At 41.0% G+C, this 20957-nt stretch overlaps 3 protein-coding genes across 4 annotated transcripts in view; all 3 read left to right on the top strand.

The window, feature by feature from the left end:
• Nucleotides 1–4819, top strand: part of brat (tripartite motif-containing protein brain tumor) — a 72372-nt gene extending 67553 nt beyond the window's left edge. Inside the window, exon 9 of the mRNA XM_086976619.1 lies at nucleotides 836–4819. The gene's annotated coding sequence lies outside the window, so the exon portion shown is untranslated. The remainder of the gene's footprint in view (nucleotides 1–835) is intronic.
• Nucleotides 4820–9241: 4422 nt separating this feature from the next.
• LOC111245047 (monocarboxylate transporter 2-like) lies at nucleotides 9242–11461 on the top strand. The gene is made up of 3 exons (XM_022792810.2): nucleotides 9242–9563; nucleotides 9931–10077; nucleotides 10388–11461. The coding sequence occupies exons 1-3, from the start codon at nucleotides 9242–9244 to the stop codon at nucleotides 11278–11280; spliced, it is 1362 nt and encodes a 453-aa protein (XP_022648545.1). The 3' UTR covers nucleotides 11281–11461.
• Nucleotides 9261–20957, top strand: part of LOC111245033 (uncharacterized) — a 42813-nt gene continuing 31116 nt past the window's right edge. The window contains exon 1 of one of the 2 annotated variants that reach the window (XM_022792797.2): nucleotides 9261–9402. The gene's annotated coding sequence lies outside the window, so the exon portion shown is untranslated. Of the gene's footprint in view, nucleotides 9403–11614; nucleotides 12064–20957 lie in introns of those variants that run through there. The other variant, XM_086982541.1, reaches the window with a different exon arrangement.

Below are 20957 nucleotides of genomic sequence, written 5' to 3'. Positions count from 1 at the left end.
TACACGCACCTGTTAAAGGTGGCCAATAACAAGAAAGATCATTTTTGTATCTGTGTGTAGCACAAAAGCGTTGACTATTGACATTTTAGCAATTAATATCATTGTTATATGATTAGTACCATATTAACAACAGTAATAATCACTGTATAGTAACGGTAGTATATGATGATTGTCGTTCAATAACGGCTACTACTATTATAATAATGGCTGAATACATATGAGAGTATCTGTGAATTTATTTGGTGTGCAATTTCTTAGAACTGAAGGGGTTGGCTGCGCTGGCGGCCGATGGCGTACAGCCGATCGGACAGGTTCATCCTTTCCCTTAGCTCCCTAGTCACTGTTAACCAGCCTCAGTTATTTTATCAAACGTGTTACAAACAACAACAAATGCTAGAACGTTCGTGCCGGACAAACTGTTTATTACTAATATCTATTGTAACTAAGACAAAGGCGTTCCCGTTGCACGATTTCGTAGGGCACGTGGGGCTTAATTCATCAGCTTCTTCAAACGATTGAGAACCGGACGGACCTGTAATTGATGTATAGATTTAGGTGGCGATATAGTTAGCGTATCCATTGGCGACGATATCGGCTCGCTACGGTGTACGTGGTTACGGTTATATTTTAAAAAATGGAAACAACAAACAGTTTTGAAGGCATGTTTTCGCTATTGTCTGTAATCTCTGGTTTTTTTGTTGTTGTTATAGCTTATCTATTGCTAGAAGTATACAAATAGCAATTGTTCTACTACCAATACTGGGTCCTGTGCGAACGAATTTTGGCATTTGATTGTTCCTGAGTGGGTTGTTTGTGTGTCGTTTTTGGGTTACAGACGTCAGCCGCTACGGGCTGCAGCCTGTCGTGTCGAGTCAACTCACATGACATCAGAAGATAATCATGGTGATGTATTTTTTTGAAAGGTGTTAGTGTGGCAGTAGAGTTTGTCCCGTGTACGTTCATGTACGGTATTGTGCAGAATAGCAACGCCCCAGTAGGACGTATCTTTTTGCCTTGGAATAAGGCTAACCTTCCATCGTTGATATAGGCGAAATCTACCCCTTCGAATCTCGACGAGAACCCACCTGATCCAGAAGGCAAATACCACGAGTATGGGTCCGTACTAACGGCATCGGTTTGCTCATAGGAGGAGATTCAAATGTTGTCTAAATTATCGACTGCAATCTCGTTACTAGTGGAGTAACGCCACCTGTTATAAGCGCGTCTGCTCTATAATTTATCGTCATTATTTATTATTGTAGCTAGAAAAAAAAGCAAAGAAAATCAAATGAAAACGAGATCTCCATCTCCATCTCCATCTCCCTCCCTCTCGCTCGCTCGCTCGCTCTCTCTCTCTCTCTCTCTCTCTCTCTCACCCACTTTATATATATATATATATATATATAGATATAAATCTAAGTACATGTAAGATATCTACTGTACTTCCGATTCGATATAGTTCTGCCGCTTGCAACATTGTCTATCGACCATCTGCCCATCCATCTGTACGTCTTCAAAGTGAATGTATTTATGAAGCGGCGTATTCTTGTCGTACGTGCCGCCGTAATGCTCTAGCAGCGTTTTTCTCTGTCAGAAAAACACAAGAAAATGAAACCAGTAGTATGCACAACTGACATCCTCTCTGGCTGTCTGTCGGATCAAAAGGTACCCAATAAAGCATATTAATGCTGCGTGACCCATATAATCCTTATTCAACACCCTACGTATGCAGACACCTCTATAAACCTATCCACACATACAGACAAACACGTTTGAATGCCGTTCTATGTTACTTTTACTACGACTAGCAAGCGCGACAATTAATTACACTCACGCTTGAAACCTTTAGTTTGATTTTAGGGAGTAGGTAGAGCATGGGGTGCCGACGCCGCCGCCGCCGCCGCCGCCGCCGTCTCCATCATAGTAAGTCATTAGACGTGCTATTGGCGGACTGATTTAAACGATTTTGTGCTTTGAACTTCTGCTATCATGGTCGGTGCAGCTGTTGAGCTGCTTTGATGTCAACATTATACTAATGAATGAAATAACATAATTAATTCGTTTTACCGAAAGGGAAGGGGTTTGTTTCGCCCCCGAGAGTTTCGGTCGAGGTGAAAAGTCACCTACAATATATATATATATATATATATATATATATATATATATATATATATATATATTCAGCAAGTATACCACTGTCGATCTTGTTTCACCCATTTTCTGTTTTGACGCCAGGGCTCACCTCGTCGAAGTCAACCATTTCGCTCGTTCGGGTTGCTAATCGGGCCGTTGTTACTAGCCCGATAGCCCCTAGGTGATGGTATGGGATTCTTTTGCGAGAAGGCGCCTGGTCTCGTCAGTTTTTACGGACGTTATCTCTTTGGACTGTTATTATTTATTTTGTTTTATTTATAAATATTGACTGGTTAAATAATAACAATAATCGAATGCGTATATGTAACAGTAATAATAATGTGACGAGACATAATGAACGATGATAAGAACAACAGCAACAACAACAATAATAAAGAATGGAAATCTTTTATGATTATATATATATATATATATATATATATATATATATATATATATAAAAGAGAAACGATACTATACTAGCAGTGATATTATTAACAGCATTGCTGACGAAGATGGAAACAATGATTCTCCGTACCCGATGATGGTGGACGAACGAAAATGGACATAACATAAATCCCTCTCCTCACCGACAATTATCAATCACTGCAACCATAAAAATGACAAGAACAAATCCAGTTTGGAATACTACGGAAAAAAAAAAACCAAATACGCCATCTAAACAGTGGCCGTCCTTCCTAGACGGGACTGTTTTATTTGTTTTGACCCGCTTTATCTCTTTCCCCATCTTGTTTGTATCCCTAATGATAAGTGGAGATTTTTGTCAGGACCGAGTATTAGCTATTGAAATGTTAAACTGATGATGCTGCTGACGACGATTATTGATATTCGTAGATTAACCGGATAGTTGGCCTGAAACGAAGAGATAGGACGAGAATGTAAACGCAACCCCACTTGGGTCCTGACTTGTTTAGATTATTTAAATTGGGTGTCGCTTTAAAGTTTCTGTGCGTATAGATAATAAATTGCTAATAGTAATAACGCTGATGGGATATATAGAGTACTAACAGAAATCGATGTAATGAATAGCAGGCTGACGTCTCTGCTATCAGCCACCGTATTGCTAAAAGAGAAATACATTTATTTACTAAATATGCTATCCAATAAATGTGGAATTACCTACGGAAGCTGGACAACATAGACACTATTGAGGATCAGTTGAACTAGCATCGTTTGCCATATTAATTAGAGTGATAGTGTGGGTATCGTTAAAATCAGACAGTGTTCGATAATAACACGCAAACAACAATTTTCAACTGATTCTCTTGTTGAGCCATCAAAAAGCCTGTTGATTGTTTGATAAGGGCATAAGCCGGATAAACACGCTGCCCCGTCCCGAACTCTACTCGTCCCTAAGTTCAGCTCCACTTCAGATTACCACACCTTTTAATCGTCACCCTGATTCTGACTAATCAGAACCCTGTCGCTGGACCTGCTGACTAATTCTAAACAAAGAAACAATGGCCACAACAAGATTGCAACAAAGAAACACCAACAAAGATTTGAACACCTAAACATTACCACATTATATATATATATACGTCACATTTATAGATATGATTGTATAGTAGTATTTGTTCTTTGTCATCTTGTTCTCATCCTTTGCTTCCGTTTGTTTTATAAGTATATATATATATATATAAATACATCGTAAATAAAATTGCCGACCTATTTCTATAGGTCGGTCCCGTTAAATATTTCGATAAATATGACGACGTTACCGTAGTTTGTTTGATATAATAAACTTTTTTTTGTTTGTGTAATCTCTACACTGAGTAAGCTATCACCGTAGGTTAAGCCGAGCTAATTTTCCGTTTTGCGCAGACAGACACCCCCGGAATGAGCATGGAGGTGTTCTCAAGAAGCGCGGGCGCACACACATACAAACATAAAAATGACTATTCACTCGGTTACTCAGCGACTACAATAACAACAACATTCAACAGTCCGTCGCACAAACGAATCGTACTGATGTTATAGTACAGCGCAAGGACCACCTTCAGAGAAGAACCTGAAGAAAGGACAAATATTTAAAATAACAGCCCTCTGACTATAGCCATATTGTGGCAAGACGATCGTCAGGCGCGCCACAATGATATACTACTCTTTTTATTTTTTAATTAATTTTTACAATAATAATAATAATAGTAATAAAGATAAAAAAAAAGCGATGTTGAATGTACTAATCATTATACAGCGAGTATTGTCTTGCGTTTACTTTTAACACGAATATTTTAGCAATACTATTGATTATTGCTATGAAAGGAAAACCAGCATGTGACAAAATGCCGCCAATGATAACTGTAGCTCTGACAAACGGCCATAGGGCACGAACAGCCAGAGAAGGAGGACAAAGTAAATAGAAAAGGCCAAACAACAATAGGACTGATCTTCATGACAATAATCATGACGACAAAATGCATAAGTGACCGATGACCGAGGCCAGAAAGATGCCGGAGATCAAGATCTATTAAATAACGGCGTTGACTATAATGACGGTAATAATCACATTGACACATACGGGCGGCCATGATAAAATAACGACAATTATGGACGAAGAATAAAGTCCCTGCGACGTGTAAGAGAGGGCGCATGCGACGTTCACCGGCGTTATATTGTCCTCGCAAAGAAACCGCTACAGCGTTGCGGGATTATGTTAAAAATATCGATTGGTGTCCTTAATTAGGTAAGGCTCTTAAACTATAGCAAATAGTTAGGTTGATCTGATTGATGATGCATTGCATTGGCCCTTATTATTTCTAACATTTACATTCCCGTTGCCCGTTTTTGTTGACTTTATTTTTTTTTAATTTTCAATTCAGTAAATAGCTAGGCGTCAAATAAAGTGTGTATAATATCTTGACAGAACCGTGACAGACGGCAGAGCATAAACGAACGTAGAAGTAACCGGTATAGTAGTGGTGAGACACGATAACTGGAATTGGTATTTACAAACAGATAACACAACTTTTCTGTTCAACGAATTTCCGTTCACTGAAATCACATCGATATCGTATATTGGGAAATGAAGGACTATATCTAAGCCAGACTGTTTTTCCTAGCAGATAAGTGTTGAAATGTAAATACCTTCAACATATTCGAGGTCTATTGTGGCTCTATTATAGAAAGATGTGCATCTTTCGTGTAACCAAATTATAAAAGGTGAGGTAATATAGAACAGCTCTATATTTTACTAAATTTCATCGAACCTTTGTTGAACGACTAGGAAGTACGAGAGTCGCCTCATGTATAGCCGCAGCTTCGACTTTCCCAAAGATACGTTTTGAAAATAAACTGAAAGCAACTTACGTTTTATGAAAGTCACTTTATTGACCTTGGTCACCTTGGGGACTTTGTGGGTCAGGGAGAGGTGGGACCATATAGGCCGCTTCATATATGAAATCGGGTGCCGTCAATGCTAACTTTATAATCAAAACTTAATGGCCCTAAAGTTCAGCTCAGTTTAGCAGGAATGCGTGTATATATGTCTAGTCCAGTTGCGGTATCATAGGTTAATACTCGACAGAGAGTCTTATGTGACTGCTTGTAGAAGAGCTTTTGACAACCTGGTTGCATCATTCATACAAAATAATACTGTCAACGGTTGCACTACAATCGGGCTAATCACAGGGTTAGAGCTCTTTTCTACGTTTCCTTATTTGTTGTTTACTTTATCGATAGTGTACGAAAAAATTAAAAATTCAAGTTCCACGTGGATGAAAAGTACATTTTTTTGTTACCTTATATGCTATGCATTTCATGAATGCCGCAACGCTACCACGACGAAACACCAGGGAAAATTTGCCGTATGTAGAGTAACGACTCTATCGCTGAGCCACTGCCGAAGCGTGATTTACGAAGTTCAAATATGGTGTTTGGGACCTAAAGCATGTACATCACTCTGACCGGACGTCTGAGTTTGCTGACGATCATCTCAAGGCGCTTGTTATGCAAGATCGTGAAAAGATGATCTGCCGCCATACGACCGTCATTAACCTCTTCAAGTCCGATGAACTTCAAGCTCCACCATCTCATGAAATTTCTGAATCTATAGACAAATTGCGGCTTAGCGTTGTATCTCAATAGTTGACTCGGTATTGAGTGACATACGACCATAATGACCAATTTTTTTGCCGAATTTCGCCGGTGGTAGGTAGCTGTGAAGCTCTGCAACGATGCAAATCTTAAGCCGTATAACCGTTGTTGGGAGAATGCTCAGTCAGGCAGAATACCCTTTCGCGTTTTGGCTGCATGCAACTGCGGCTAATGTTTCCGCTGTCAGCCAAATCTTCGCTAATCCGTAACTATCATCACGATAACCCGAGCGCAGAGAAACTTATTCATAATTTGATAACAAAGAGATTTATGTGTATGCGGTTACGATGTCCTTCCGCACCCCGTTGTCAGTGGGTTTAAAAATCTGCCTGTGACGTATACGCCCTATTAGGTAGGACACAAAACTGTTATCACCACGAGTGCGATAACAGCATGTAGTTTAGGACGAGGGGAAGCGAAGTCGTATCGGATTGTTATTACCGACTTCAGCAAGCCGCCGATCACGTCTAAGGTCGGGAGTTGTACCGCTCGTTAGTCGGCTTGAGAAATCATGGAACTTCGCCCGACACGATGAAATCAAACACACTGAACGGTAACGGGAACAAGGACATCCCGCCAGATCAACGTGACTGAGGTTCAAACGTTATAATAATAATAATATACAAATTAGTACGTCTACGGCAATATAAACGCAGGGAATGTCGCTGTAAACCACTTGCTCCTACTTGCAGATAATAGAGCTAAGTCAATTTGCTCCAATATACATATATATATATATATATATAAAAAGAAAAAAATGGCGGAGCTAGGAATTAGTACACCTATGTACAGAAGCAATTGGTTTAGTATTCCGAAGGGAATAATAGAATATGTACAAGTCCTTGATTCGTTTAGTTTCGGACGGTCGTTTTTGTTCAGTATAACCATCAACTAGCGTTTTAGGACCTAAACCACTTATAGAATCGTTCCAAATGTTTCTTTGTGCAATATGTCGAGGCTTTCTTGATAGCACAAGCGAGCGAGTCAACGTTGTCACGTCGAAGCTTGTTGGACTTTAACCCAGTGGCACTCTGTCCGGCAGATTCTGGGCTATACGGTGGCCATATGGACTCATTTTTTTCGTTTTAACCATATACAGTTATATAACACTTTGACAAACACACAGATAAACTTCCCTAATGATACGTTTACCTTTGTAGAAGAAGTATGCTGGCGTGACGTTTTCCTTATCAGATATTGTACTCAAAATATGAACATTAGCCGAAAGATTGCCCTTACCCATATGGGGCACATCCTTTCTATCGTGATCAAGCAGTCGATCATTTCTGCAATCGATTCTTGCAGTGACAGTAAGCATATATACGTACGAGGTGAATATAAAATGACTTGCTGCCTCATTCTTGCGGAAATTTTTAAGAAAAATGACATCGAGTGGCTTTCGTGGCCTCAAAGAGCGTCTGTTTGAAATATGACGTGAACCTGAGATCTTCGCGAACAATAACGCTATAGTAACATGCCCATAGAAAATTTCTTATCTAACGATCCTATCGCAACAAAAGTATCATTAGAACTGCATTTTTCAATAAGGTCAATCAGCTTTAGGCTCTGCAGAGTTTTTGCCGTGGACCTACCGCTGAAGCGCGCTCCGTCTGCAGTCGTATATTCACTTGCGTACACTAATCGGAAACAGGCGAGGAAGCCTGTATTCTTCCTGACGCTTCAACTAAAGGAATCATGAAAATAGGTTTGTTTGGTACGTCTTTTCTTGAAGCTTTCACCCGTTTTTTTTTTGGGGGGGAGGGGGGGGTAACGTACTCGGGACTATACATAGGCTTATAGGCGAATAGTGATTTTAGACAAATTTAAATCGGCAATGTCGGTCTTTGACTGACAGTGTTTATTATCAGGCGTTGTTGGGGCGCCTGATAAAGCCCAGTACCTTATCTAGGTAAACAAAATAAACTGCGAGTCATGTTTTTCTTATTTAGTCGTAATAATTGATAGCTAATAAACGTTATTATTCTATGAATTAAGCCATAAAACAAGGTGTCCGTGCTACGGGAAATACTGCTTACAGATCTTGTGAAAATCGAAAATGATCGTTTGAAATGAGAACGTCACCCACTGACAATCAGACGACGGTCAAATTGTGTGTCTGATATAGATTATTATAGCGAAAATAGACTACTACGCTTATACGACAGTTTTAATGCAGAGTTGATTTTCTCTCTTAGCAGCTTTTAATATGGTTTGCAAGGTTTATGTATGTAATAACTTAGAGGTAAAAAAAATTCCAACGGCATTTAGAATTCCGTGAACATATTGTAAGTCAGGATCTTGGCGCTAAGATAATTTTCAGATCTTCGCAGCGGTGATTTACTACTCACTCCAAGTACCTAATGGAAGCACCAGGGTGAAACGTTCCGTAGAAACAATTAGCAATCACCTGTACTAGTCGTTTGCTGTTGCTATGTGAGGTTTCTTGCAGTTATAAATTTTTAACATGTATAGAATAGTCGAGCCGCGCAAGCGGATGACTTGACGGGTCTCGTAAAGATGTTATCCCTTTAAAAAAAACGTCTTAGACTAATGGTCCCTTACGACAAGAAGAATGACATCAACGCTTTTAGCTTTTCGAGCGCACTCTTCGCTTAGTCACAGAATGAAATCACGCTCCTGTCAGACCTCCAATAAAACTTGGCTCCCGATTGAGCTTTGCTGTAACACAGACAAACAGACAGGCAGTAGGCGCAGTTAATGTTACGCGATTCCTACATACAATTCGGAGCATCGATGATTTGATGTGCGTATGTGACACATGTGGAACGGGAAAACGCCACTTTTATCGGGTGTTGTCAGCTATTGCTTGTACTAAGATAATTATTATGAAATCATAACAGTGGGTTTGTGATAGGGCACGAATATATCCTTTTGGAACGCTACAGCATTCACAACCATCCGCTAAGTAAGGCAGAGCGTCTCCGCTAGCCGCCGTGTGCGTCTGTTGTGCTTTATCAAGAAGTGTAGTTGCATGGATTCAAGGTCCACAAAAGCTAGCGGCGATAGTTGTTGTGCCATGACGGAATCACAAAAGGCCACCGGTTTAGCGGGAATCACCGACGAGTCCAGCCCTATGAATCCACTGAAAAAGTACATAGGACGCCCACAGGGCCCGGATTCGCTGCGATCATGGTTTGTGGCAACTTTTGCTTCTCTTTATATGTTCTTTGGCTGGTGCGCATTCAGTTCAACGCCAGTGTTATATGTGGCTCTAATGAAGACCAATCCGGAATTGATGCGCGAACTCGCATCTTGGCCGTTCACTATCATGTCTTGCTGCTCTTTTGCTGGAAGTGAGTCATGTCTTCCAACCGTCTTTGCTTTTTTCTTCGTATCCCGTTCTCAAAATAAAATTCTGCTAAAGCAGCGTCTAACTTCTGGTTTTTTTCAGCTGTAGTGATAGCTTTAACGCGAATTGGCCCCATACTCTACGAATTCATTGCAGATCATTAATGAAACAGATCGAAACACCGATGATATTGTGCAGTGAATATTTAACTTTTTGAGTAAAAAGGCTAGTATTGCTACACATACTTACTAATAGCGGTGCATGAAAATCTATTGTCTACGGTCTCTGTAGATAGTTGCAGGGAATATTTTATTGATCTAGTAAACAATATTTAAAATTCTCTCTTGTTTATGTACCAATGAAACATTGAGGTGTGGTATATGGAGTTCTGATCAACTACGTCCCTGAGCAGAGCCTACTCTTTATTGGAGCAATCTTCGCCTCGGGGGCACTCTTTATCGCATCATACTTCATACACAGCGTCCTCATACTGTCCCTCACTTTGGGAATAGCACATGGTAAGAATGGAATCAGCCAGTATATGCGGTTGCCATATACTTCTCATATGGCCTTAAGTTCAAGCATTAAGGTACGTCTGAGGGAAGGCTGCCAATACGATAAGATGCTTTTAAAGTATTTATCCGAAATAAATTGAGCTTTAACTGCGCTAGACCGGCAGACATTCTGAAAAAAAGTAGGAAGAAACTTACTCGCGTAGATTGTTCTTGATCTAATTAATACGGAATCAGAAATTCATTGGTTTATAATGGCTGTCCTGGTTCTACCGAGTAGAGACGGTTATAACTATGTTGTTGCTTGCTGCTTCAGGATTCGGCCTGGCATGTACCACATGCATTCCGTCGGCTGTCATATCTCAGCACTTTATCAAGCACCGGGCGACTGCCATGTCGTTAATATCTATTTCGGCATCATTAAGTGGTATCATCTACCCGCCTTTGGCCACGTGGCTCTTTGAGCTTTACTCGCTATCAGGTCTTTTGCTTATTCTTTCCGGGATCTGCCTGAACCAGATATTATCGGTTATTGTCTGCAAGGCCGCTGTATGGAAACCTGCCTTACAGGAGGCAGCTCGACTGACGACGGATAACGTCACAGCAAAAGTCAACACGATAAATGAAAGTATAGGAAACAAACGATATTTTTGTAGTGGATTTCTATTTAATACGTGTATTACAAACGCCTTAGCCAACTTCATAATGTTTGCACTCGCTCTAATAACGATCGATTTCGAGATCGACTGCGGTATCAATAGCACTTCGGCCGCATATTTGGTCGTCGTTATTTCCTTTGGCTGGCTTGTAGCTAGTAGTGTAATAGGGCCAATTGTCGATAGGGGTGAAAATTATGACCGCTATGCCATATTCAGCTCCTGTATAATACAACTTGCTGGTTTACTTTTTATGGTGTCATTTAAGGGTGCCTTTTGGTGGCAGTTTTTGGGGTGCTTTCTTGCTGGCTGGGGACAGGGTAGCCGAGGTTTCCTTCTGTTTGTAATGGTAAGCAAAAGATATCCGCCTTCACAAGCCCCGTTAGTGTTTGCCACTATGAACGTTAGCTGTTTTCTGCCGTTTCTACTACGAACCCCGCTCATTGGTTTGATCCGAGACAATCTCGGGGAATACGATTATTTAATTCATATTTTTGAGCTGATCAATATTCTTTTGGCTATAGACTGGTTCGTAATGTCAATCCGTAAATAACTGCTTCAGTGTCACATCGTAGGAAGTTGTCGCAGATTTCAACTTCATTTTTAATTTTAACTTGAAAGAGACTTGAGGTGAGGACACTTCTAGGTGCTCTACGAAAAATCCTATGTATACAAGGTAGTCTCAAACGGCTCATCGGTATGACTATAATAAAATTAATAAATATTATAAAGCAGTACTGTTTCGTCTGTGTAGAGCTAGCAACTTTTTAATTCTTAAATAATGGGAAGGCAACGGGTATCAAGAAGCACGCCGCACTAAGTTACTCTCTTCTAAGCTATCATTCGTCGTACTGTTCGGCCTTATTTGTTAACGACCTATATCGTACATCGGCGATACGCATTGCGATATTGTTCCTCGCTTATAGTTCTGATGTAAGATGTCCATGACCATTGATCCTAAAAAAAATATGTTTCACATTTACCACACCAGGTAGATCTGCATACAGACTACGAAATGTTTGCAAGGTAGTATAACAAGGATAGCTATTTATAAGTTATAGTATAATTAATTTGTGAATGCAAGGTTCATACTAAACGGTAAAGGCCTCGGTACACCGTACGGCCTTTGTAAGAATCTTGGCTATCTTGATACCGCAGAACTACACATATGTAAAACGATTTCGTATATTGCGATCAATATAGTTATCTGGCATGATTGGATATTTTTAACTTTCCGCTTATTTTCCTTTGCATGATCGGAGAAAAGGAAAAGCAAAAAAGTGTATCGGTCAGCCCAGGGAGCGTCCGTGCGATATTAGTAGCTCAAAGTTCCCAGGTATCTATGTAAACTCGTTTGACAAAGTTTAGGATATGTTACCTCTACTTAGACTCCCTTTTCTAATGCCCCCACAGCTGTTTTTACATCCTCGGTTTTTATTGATATGTATCGCATGATCACATTAGCAACTATTATATTTTATAGATATCCAAAAGTAATATAGTTAAGATCTATATTATGATTAGTTTGAAATAAATTCTGTTCACAGAATCAAAAGGGTTATTACGTTTCGACATGTTTATAGTGGTAATATTTGTGTATCACGTACTGATTTTAGTACGGATCACCATAGCCACTAAGTACTCGTATGACGCGGGTACACATATGTATACATTCAGCTTTTGTATACTGGAAGAAGCATCAGTTAATCGTGAAGGAAAATTTGTGAAGGTACAACGAGGTGCTTAATTTAGGATTTCTTAGCTGTCAGATTAAGCTTCTATTAGCTTGGCGTTCTCTGAAAAGATTCGAACCTACAAGGATTTAGTCCTAGAATCGTTGCGGCCCTCTGAAAGGTCCCATTCGAGAACGTCATAGGGAGATGCCAATTTTCTAGACTGTGATCTATTAGGGACTTCTGAAGAGGCAATTATTGGCGCTTGGAAACAACAGCGCCAATAATTAATAACAACAAAGAGTCGCCACCACCATAACTATGAGTGCATCTTAACGCTCTGCCTAAAACGTCGCTGCTTTGGGTCTTTCAAGACGCGCATATACGCCCCATATAAGCTAACAATCCTTTTTATATTAGCTTGTCGAAAACGTGTTGAAGTAGAAATTTCATGTGTCTTGCGATAATATTATTAAACTAAGCATGTGCCATTTTGGTCGATGAGCCTTTTCCATTTTTCCGGTGACAGCATAATCCCATCACTGGAGAACTTTCGTGGTTTTTGGGCAAAGAATCGAGATAAGCTTCTGCATTTCTCAACTTCAACACGAATCCTGCAATGACTGAAACAGGCGATAGTCTGAGCAAAATGTGGACCGTATGGCGAATGCATAACTTCTCCCAATTTTAACCGAAATGTATGTGGCCTGGCATAAACTTAGTGATAAATAATGCCCGTTTTTCTCGTTGGTTCTGGTCGACTTTTTCCAATTTTATTTTTTGTTGACAAATCAATTGTTTTGCAATGCTCGTGCAGCGGCAACCCGTAGTGCACTGGCCTTTTTGCAGCCAGCTTTTCTCAAAATATACCTCAGTAGATGTTTAGACCCTGGACAACATCGGGGCTGCCGAGGTGTCGATTTTGCTCGATATAAGTGATAATTTCATCGACTGTTTTCGTAATCGGTCGCGTACTACAATAAGCATATTTGACATGGAAATTCAGAAGGAAAACAACAAAACTATCTTTTTTTCCAAAAATGGATTTCGACCGTAGTGTGTAGTACAGCAGATTCATGAGCCTGTATCGTAAAGTAACGATTTTTTGCAGAAGTTTTACTCATCCTTAGAAAAACATGCTTTAAATCTGGATAAAGACACTCTGACAATTTTAGCACAACTACTACTATCAAGTCTCGACTTTCAAATGGCAGCAACTCATATTAACTACGATATAACTTTGAAGCCATCTTAATGGAAGCAGATCGATAATTCGAGGTAAAAATATTGTTTTTACACAATACAAGGGCCATCCAAGTGTGTCCTACTTGAATATAACCTCAAGCATCGTTTGTCAAATAATCACCTGTATTCTTAATTCGTGTCTGTCAAAATTGAAACTATATAAAGTAGAGCACTTTTCATTTCTAATGATTCAATCAATATGCTGTCCCAAAGTTTCATGAAGTTTCTTCCGAGGACTTCCCGCTACATAATTTATACAATGCTATGCGAACAATGTTAGTTAAAGTCAGCAGACTTTTTTGTTCAGCCAAATTTATCTGTAAATTAGATAAAGCTCCTTAGAATCATCCTCGAGGTGTCGATGCCTTAAGCGGAGCACTTTTAAGGTTTACGTGGTAAAAATGTTCATGCTGTTGCGGTTATGACCTAGCTGGGGTTGTATTGTAACGCCGCTTTGTAATATGACGTTCACAACTCTTTAAAATAGGAAAGCACAGAAGAAGTTGTTGCTTGAATTAAAAGGTTTATATCCAACATCGTAGTGTTGTGGTAGTGGCATCGGAGAAGTGGTCTAGCTTTCTAACCCAGATCTTCACTGGCCTCCAAACGTATTGCCATAGATTGGAGTCAGCTTCAAGTGACTCGTGCATCACATTCAACATTGACCTATGCGCTGATGAGCCTCATATACTCCCTAGGGGGTAAGGGACAAACATTGAAAAAAAGTGCTACAGTGCCCATTTAGACGTCGTTATGGTGAACTGCATGCCTCGGAGTGAGCAGCGCCAGAATGCGATTCAAGTCCGACCGTGTGAAAAAGGTTCTGGAGACGCTCAAAAAAATACGAAAATAGCGAGAAAGACGCAGACAGAGCAAAGGATTGCCTATTCTTGAATTGAACAGGAAGTGAATCTCTCCTGAAACCGATGTAGAAATTAAGCGGGTACAGACGAGCATGCAAATTCAGTGGGTACTGACGTGAGAAGCAAAAGCCAGCCGTAACTTTAGGCAATACTAGAGTCCAATTTGGCTGCAGCTGCAAAACGCGTGCGCCACAATGCGACTCTGGTAACTCTCAACCGCCTAATATCCCCATATTAGCCATGTAAGTTTAGAGTTAATAGTAGGACCACTATGCTTTTGGGAAAGTCCTGCTTTGAGGATCCTATCCGTAGCTATTCCACTCTGTCGCCATTTTGCCATTTTTCAAATTGATCATCATGTAGAGACTAATATCAATGTCAAGTTGCTTTTGCCCTCTAGCGATTTCGACAGGATTTCATCAGACGCACTATAGATATATGTGCTATGTGAGTTCATGGGATTGTAATAAATAATCTCTGCAAATTGACGTGCAATATTTATTTTAAACACAAGGTACTATTGGCTTGTCTGAGCAAACACGAACTGACTAGGTTTCAATGTGTTGCTCGCTCGTTCCTAGGCCAATTTGCCAAGGCGCCATCCTGTTAAATAGGTTCCTGTTGTAGCATTTTACTTGTTGCCGAATGAATTACATTTACTTTTGTGAAATAGTTTTTTAAATGAACCATCTCATTGTAAAGCAACGTCATTTTCATCATCATCATCATAAGTTAAACGTGCTCAGTAAAGCAACAAGTAATCTGTGGCAAGATGTGGAGCAATATATACTGTGCGGGTCTCTAAATTTTGCCCCTCTTGGACTATTTCTTGTCATATTCATTAGTACAGTAATAGAAAAGCATATCATTGCTTGACAGGGAGAAAAAGCTTTGGTTTGTATGGTTACCACCTCGCCAGTTCTCATCACGTGTAAGCAGATTTCTAGGCGGCGATCGTAAGAGTCATAAAGTAGCAGACAACTATCAAAAGTGTCCTTCATCGATTGCGGCTCGCGTAAGCTACCATTGAGGGAGCAAGGGAGTCATTACGATCATCATCAGCGCGCGAGGAGGCCACTTAAGCAGCCCGGAAGTCACTGTCGATTGAGGCAATGTTGTCAGTCCGCTCAACCACGTGCGTGCCTATATACACGACAATTGCTGACACCGGTGGAGCTCTGTCACATTACACGAACGCCGCCTTTATAGCTAAGATCGTTCGGCGAAAGTCATGGTCGAAGCACGCATGCAAAGCCAGTTAGTGTTGCAATAACATTAATGTCTGTACTGGGTTGTAGGGCTTCGTCTTCTCTCAGCCGATGTTGTATTCAGGAGTAGGAATCAATTTGTGTGTACTTGTGCAATGGTTCTCAGTGCCATCAGTTTTACCTCCCTTATCCTGAGTAAAATTCGCTGACTTTCTCCTAATGCCTTTACGAACTGAGCCTGTGGTTTGCTGACGGCTGTACGGATGCTAGTTCTGAAATCTTGCTCGCGTTAGAGCTGAAGCAAATAACTAATGCGTGTAAGCAATCATTTTCGGTAATGGGCGTACAAACCTGTTGTACCTATTGATAAAGCGATAGACCGACAAGTATGAGGTCCATATGATCGACATAAACTTCATCCTGTCGCCTTCAATGAAAGGCCGTATGAACATCAACGACCGTAACAACTGCATCGTAAGCAGACAAGTAAATTTGCCGCTGAGGCATAGATCCCGCTATTACACTGGCTGACCGTCAACGAATAGGCCCTATTGCATTTAGTTATCTGACCGCAACCACACAGAGCAGACGCAGTGGTGATAAATAAAACGAGCGATCTTAGAGCAGAACAAGCATCGGAGCGTACCACCGTCGTTAGCATATCGTCCCCAACGTACAGGGCAGTATTGTAAACACCAACATATAAAACCGGATTGGACGAACAGATTTTTACGTTGATTATATCGCTCTTACTGCTGAGACTGGCATTGGCTTCATGTCGCTCTGTAGATGTCTCGGTGATGTCTGTCGCTGGGCGTCGGGCATCGGGATTCGGGCACTGGAGAATGGCTGTAAAGGAGAAGTGCGGGCAAGAGTAGGTAAGGGAAATGAAGAAGCAGTTCGATCAGCGAAGAAGAAGAAAGGCCAACTTGGTAGGTGAGTGAATGAATGACTGAGGGTTGACGACTTGCTTTGCCCCATATGCCAGTCGTCGTCGTGCAGTTAATCAATCTGGAGGAGTAACAGGAAATGGATCCAACCTACAAAAAGAAGAAAAGCCTACAGAAAAGAAAAGCAAGAATAGAAATTAAAAACAGGGCAGAAAGAAAGCATGTCTACTGTAGGATGCTTCTTAAATTGTTCGTCCATGGGGTAGATATGATTGCAGCATTGATAGGTTTTAGTTGGTCATCAAATCATTAACATTATTTGGTATAGTTCCGTCCTGAGAAAAGTAATACAAAAAAAATACCGATTAAATTAACCTTTGCCTCTAGCGGAAAGCGGTTGGTTTGCCCCATAGAGCATAATGTTGATTGGACCATGAATCAATCGCAGCAGCTATACCCATTTATCAGATTCGAAAACAAGCGGCAGCGCAGTATTTAGCAACATCACGGCGAGCGCCAACATCGTGTGTGCCGATATATCATCAAATGAACTCATCAAATAATTTTCATTGACATATTCGACACACATATTTCCTTTTAAAGAGAAAAAAAATTGCTTCTCATTTTAGCGTTATACTCATACGTTGTAATTACTAGCCCGCGTTGCAATAGCGAGGCGCCGCTGGTCAAAAAGCCCCATCCTTGGTTTTCAGGCCGCGAGAAGACCACGTCGTCTTCGGAATATCCCGACTGTTATGCTTCCACTTTTCGCTCCGGCTTATAACAGAAGCAGTACGCTGACTTCACCTTTACTTTTAGGTGGAGGGCCCTCACACTTTGCAAGGCAGACAAGCTCCCGACTAACTGACCACAACCGTCGACACCAGTACAATCGCTATGATATGACAACCGGTTCGGGGCTAGAGCATGAGGCGGCTATAAGTCGTTAAGCCATTTAAATGCACAACCACCCAGCCATAAATCGAGCGAGACCCCTTGATATACCCCCTAGCCCCTACCCCCTCCCCCCGTTTGCTGTCTAACGACCCGTCTAACAAATCAGGAACCGAATCAACGTCCTGTCGGCAAGTGTTGGCCCAGTGAACAAGGTATGCGTCACTGTAAAGCTGTATTATTTATTAAAGATGAGAAGGCAAATTTTTGATGCATGGAAGGTAGAGAAAAATTAACTCCTCTTATACTTCTACCATCGACCCGCAGAGCTTAACGCGTTATATAGAATTAACACACCCGCCGTCCTAAGCGTTTTATGTGACTCACACCCCTTTGAGCTGATGTTGTAGCCTCCTGAGGCTACATACAATTCCTTTTTAACCATGCAGCTTTGTATCATCAAATAAGTTAACTAATGTCAGCATACGACAAGCCATAACATTTTCCCCAAGTCTATTTCCTAGACCCCACGCTGTCATCGAACGCCTGCTGCACGCTATGAATCGTCTCGAATTTCCCGCCACCATTGAAGTGCTAAAGGATAAGCTTCGGTAGGAGAATCCCTCTGTTTATTATCTAATCACAGCAAAGGATTTGTAACGTACGCAAAGCTTATATCATTATTGATGCAGATCGACGACTACCAAGGGCGCACGGTTGCACTTACGACGCATCAATAGCCGGCAAAATAGAAATTATTGTTCAGTACTGCCACAGCCCCGGTACATTGTTCTCCTGTGAAACGTGTGCCCGGCCCACGTGTTAGTAGATTTATCCTCATCATCAAAGCTCATCTCCTGTCCTATTACATCTATACTATCACAGTTTTCAAGATGGTTTCCTATTCCTGTTTGCTATGGACGAGTCACAACAAAAAACTAACCGTACTCCTTCACTATGCATACCACATCATCAGTTAAACTGGTACGTTTAACCACTTGCACCAGCCAGGCCATCTGTCCCAAGAGTACGTTGTCGATATGACGGTGAGGACTGAGTCGGAATACGTTAATTGTATACAATACAATCAACAATTTTTAAGCAACGACATGTTATGAGTTTCTGGTGATCAAGGTGGGCATCTACGATTCTGCACTATATATGCGACACGTAAAGGTTTGAAAAATTCCAAAAACGTGATTTTTTTTATTTACCGTGGTACATAAGCGTTCATTGCTGCAGCTACGACGCCTGATAGCCGATTCGTCAGCCTTCCGAAGTCTCTTCCACGGTGCTTCTTAAATTCTCTTGTAGCAAAACGATTTCATCTCTACGAGATATTACGTCTATGTCTGTGCTCCCCAACCTCTACTATAAGTGCATTGCCTTATACATTGAAAGAATAATAGCTATAACGAGCACATGCCATTGATGTAAACAAGTTCAATCCGTCCTTACAGATATGTAGAGGTCCCACTTGCGCAGTCAACAATCATAACTACCCAGCCCTTATGGGTAAGTGGTGTAACCTCTCTTTAGCATTTATTGCCAGCCTACCATACAAGGCCGGGTTCAGGCATGATCGAAGAGAGTTCCAGTTTAAGACCTTCATGGGGCCGAAGTCATCACATGCAGAAATCTGGCAATGTCATGGTCTATCTAGCAACCTGAGGATACCAAGACAAAGAGTTCCCGCGTGTCCACATTCTCCTCTGGCTCGACGAACAAACAAGGTCTTAGCTACAAACGTTGCAAAATTTATGCAGATGAAAACCTAAAATCCAGGTAAACCTAGAGCCTAATGTACTAGTATTGAAGTACATGACGGCCTAGTTCAATATAGTTAACTCTCCGTATAGATGGTCAGTGCACTTTTTTATTTTTATATAGCACCAAGGTTTGCGAAAAGACTGTACTCCTGGCCACTGCAAACACAATGCTCTCCCTAAAACACTATCTTACGTTGAAATACTCAAGTCTTATACATAAACAAAGTTCAGATTACTAAACGGAGACAAGTTCTCACTCACCGAGATAGTACGAGGCGAACGTTGGTGATCCCCCCCCGCTACATTGATCTTTTTCTTTGGAAGGCTACAGTGCAAAGCGTTTATTAAGGTCTCGAATGACGCCGGTTCGGCTCACTTCACGACTGAGTTCTTCGATAAGCTCAAGGCATCTGAATTCCCGCTGTATTTTTCTGCAACTTGGAGAAGGTGCTCCGATTAACCTTGACTTTCCAAAACTATGCAATGGCATTCGCCGATACCTCATTGCCACAAAGATAGCAGCGGGCCGATTCAAATAAGAGTGAGCTGCGCCCACTCTTTTCTAAGACATAGGATTTAGTCGGCATCTATTACCATTTTTCTTGCAATGACTATCCACTGAGCTCTTATTTTTCTGAACGACTTTGTTTTCAAACATGGCCAATCCTAGGTTATTTACCGCCGGGTTCGTGGGTCTGAAAATATCCCCAAAAACAATACTAGCACCTATGAATCTTAACGTCTTCCACTGAACAGCTGTACGCGCATCGCTCGACAGTCGTCCTGGCAACATTTCGGACGACACACAGCATCCTGCACCATCTCCATGAAATGGTGGCGCACTATATCTACAAGTGTTACCTCGGCAACGTTCGCTTGCTTCAGCACTTGCTCATTCACATTGATTCGTCGGAATTACATTTTTGACCACCACGTAATCGTATCTGTTTACCAATTTGAAACTGATTTGCACCTATTGTACGTTACCGCGTTTTTCATCCTTAGGTACCTAGGTTACAAGAGTAATACCTGCAGCGGATGACCACTCCCGGGCAATCGTTTAAGGACTTAGTATGCCAATAGTTTCTTCAACTAATCAAAAAACAATATCTTTTACCGCATAGGAAAGAGCGGAGATCGTCAAGGCGAAACTTGTGTCCATTAGTTTAATAATTAGCCGTTACTCTATATTACCTGTTATTGATATAATTGGCCGTTTACCTCTAGTAAGGTAGAATCAAATGTATCTCTTTCTAAACGATTAAAAATGGGTGTCTGCTGATCTTGGGTCGCTAGAGTTTTATTTTAGAAAAGTCTGAACGGAAAGTGGATCTTACTGGCCATACGCTGTTAGCTTAGAACAAAAAATTTGCTTTTTTTCCTAGAGCGTGCTATTAAATTTGATTGGTCGGAAGCAGAAACCAGCAACCGATATCGTTCTTATGACACGTGTTCATGCCATGCCGCAGCAGCGTTTAAGAGTCTGCTACCAGGGTCATTCGTGCTGATATATCTTCAAATACACAAGTGTATATTTCTATGCAAATTGCATTGCGTAAACAATGCGCTCAACGTATGCGCGATGGAAAAACAAGGACGGACGAAGCCCATAAGGGTCGCTCTGCTCGGCAGTACATAAACGAGGAAGAACTACCTATGTGTTCTGTGCAGTCGCAGTACTATAGTAG

The sequence above is a fragment of the Varroa destructor genome, unplaced genomic scaffold, assembly GCF_002443255.2.
Source record: "Varroa destructor unplaced genomic scaffold, Vdes_3.0 BEIS01000001.1, whole genome shotgun sequence".
Lineage (NCBI taxonomy): Eukaryota > Metazoa > Arthropoda > Arachnida > Mesostigmata > Varroidae > Varroa > Varroa destructor.
The sequence above is the reverse complement of the archived record's forward strand: the minus strand, read 5'-3'. Positions and strand labels throughout refer to the sequence as shown.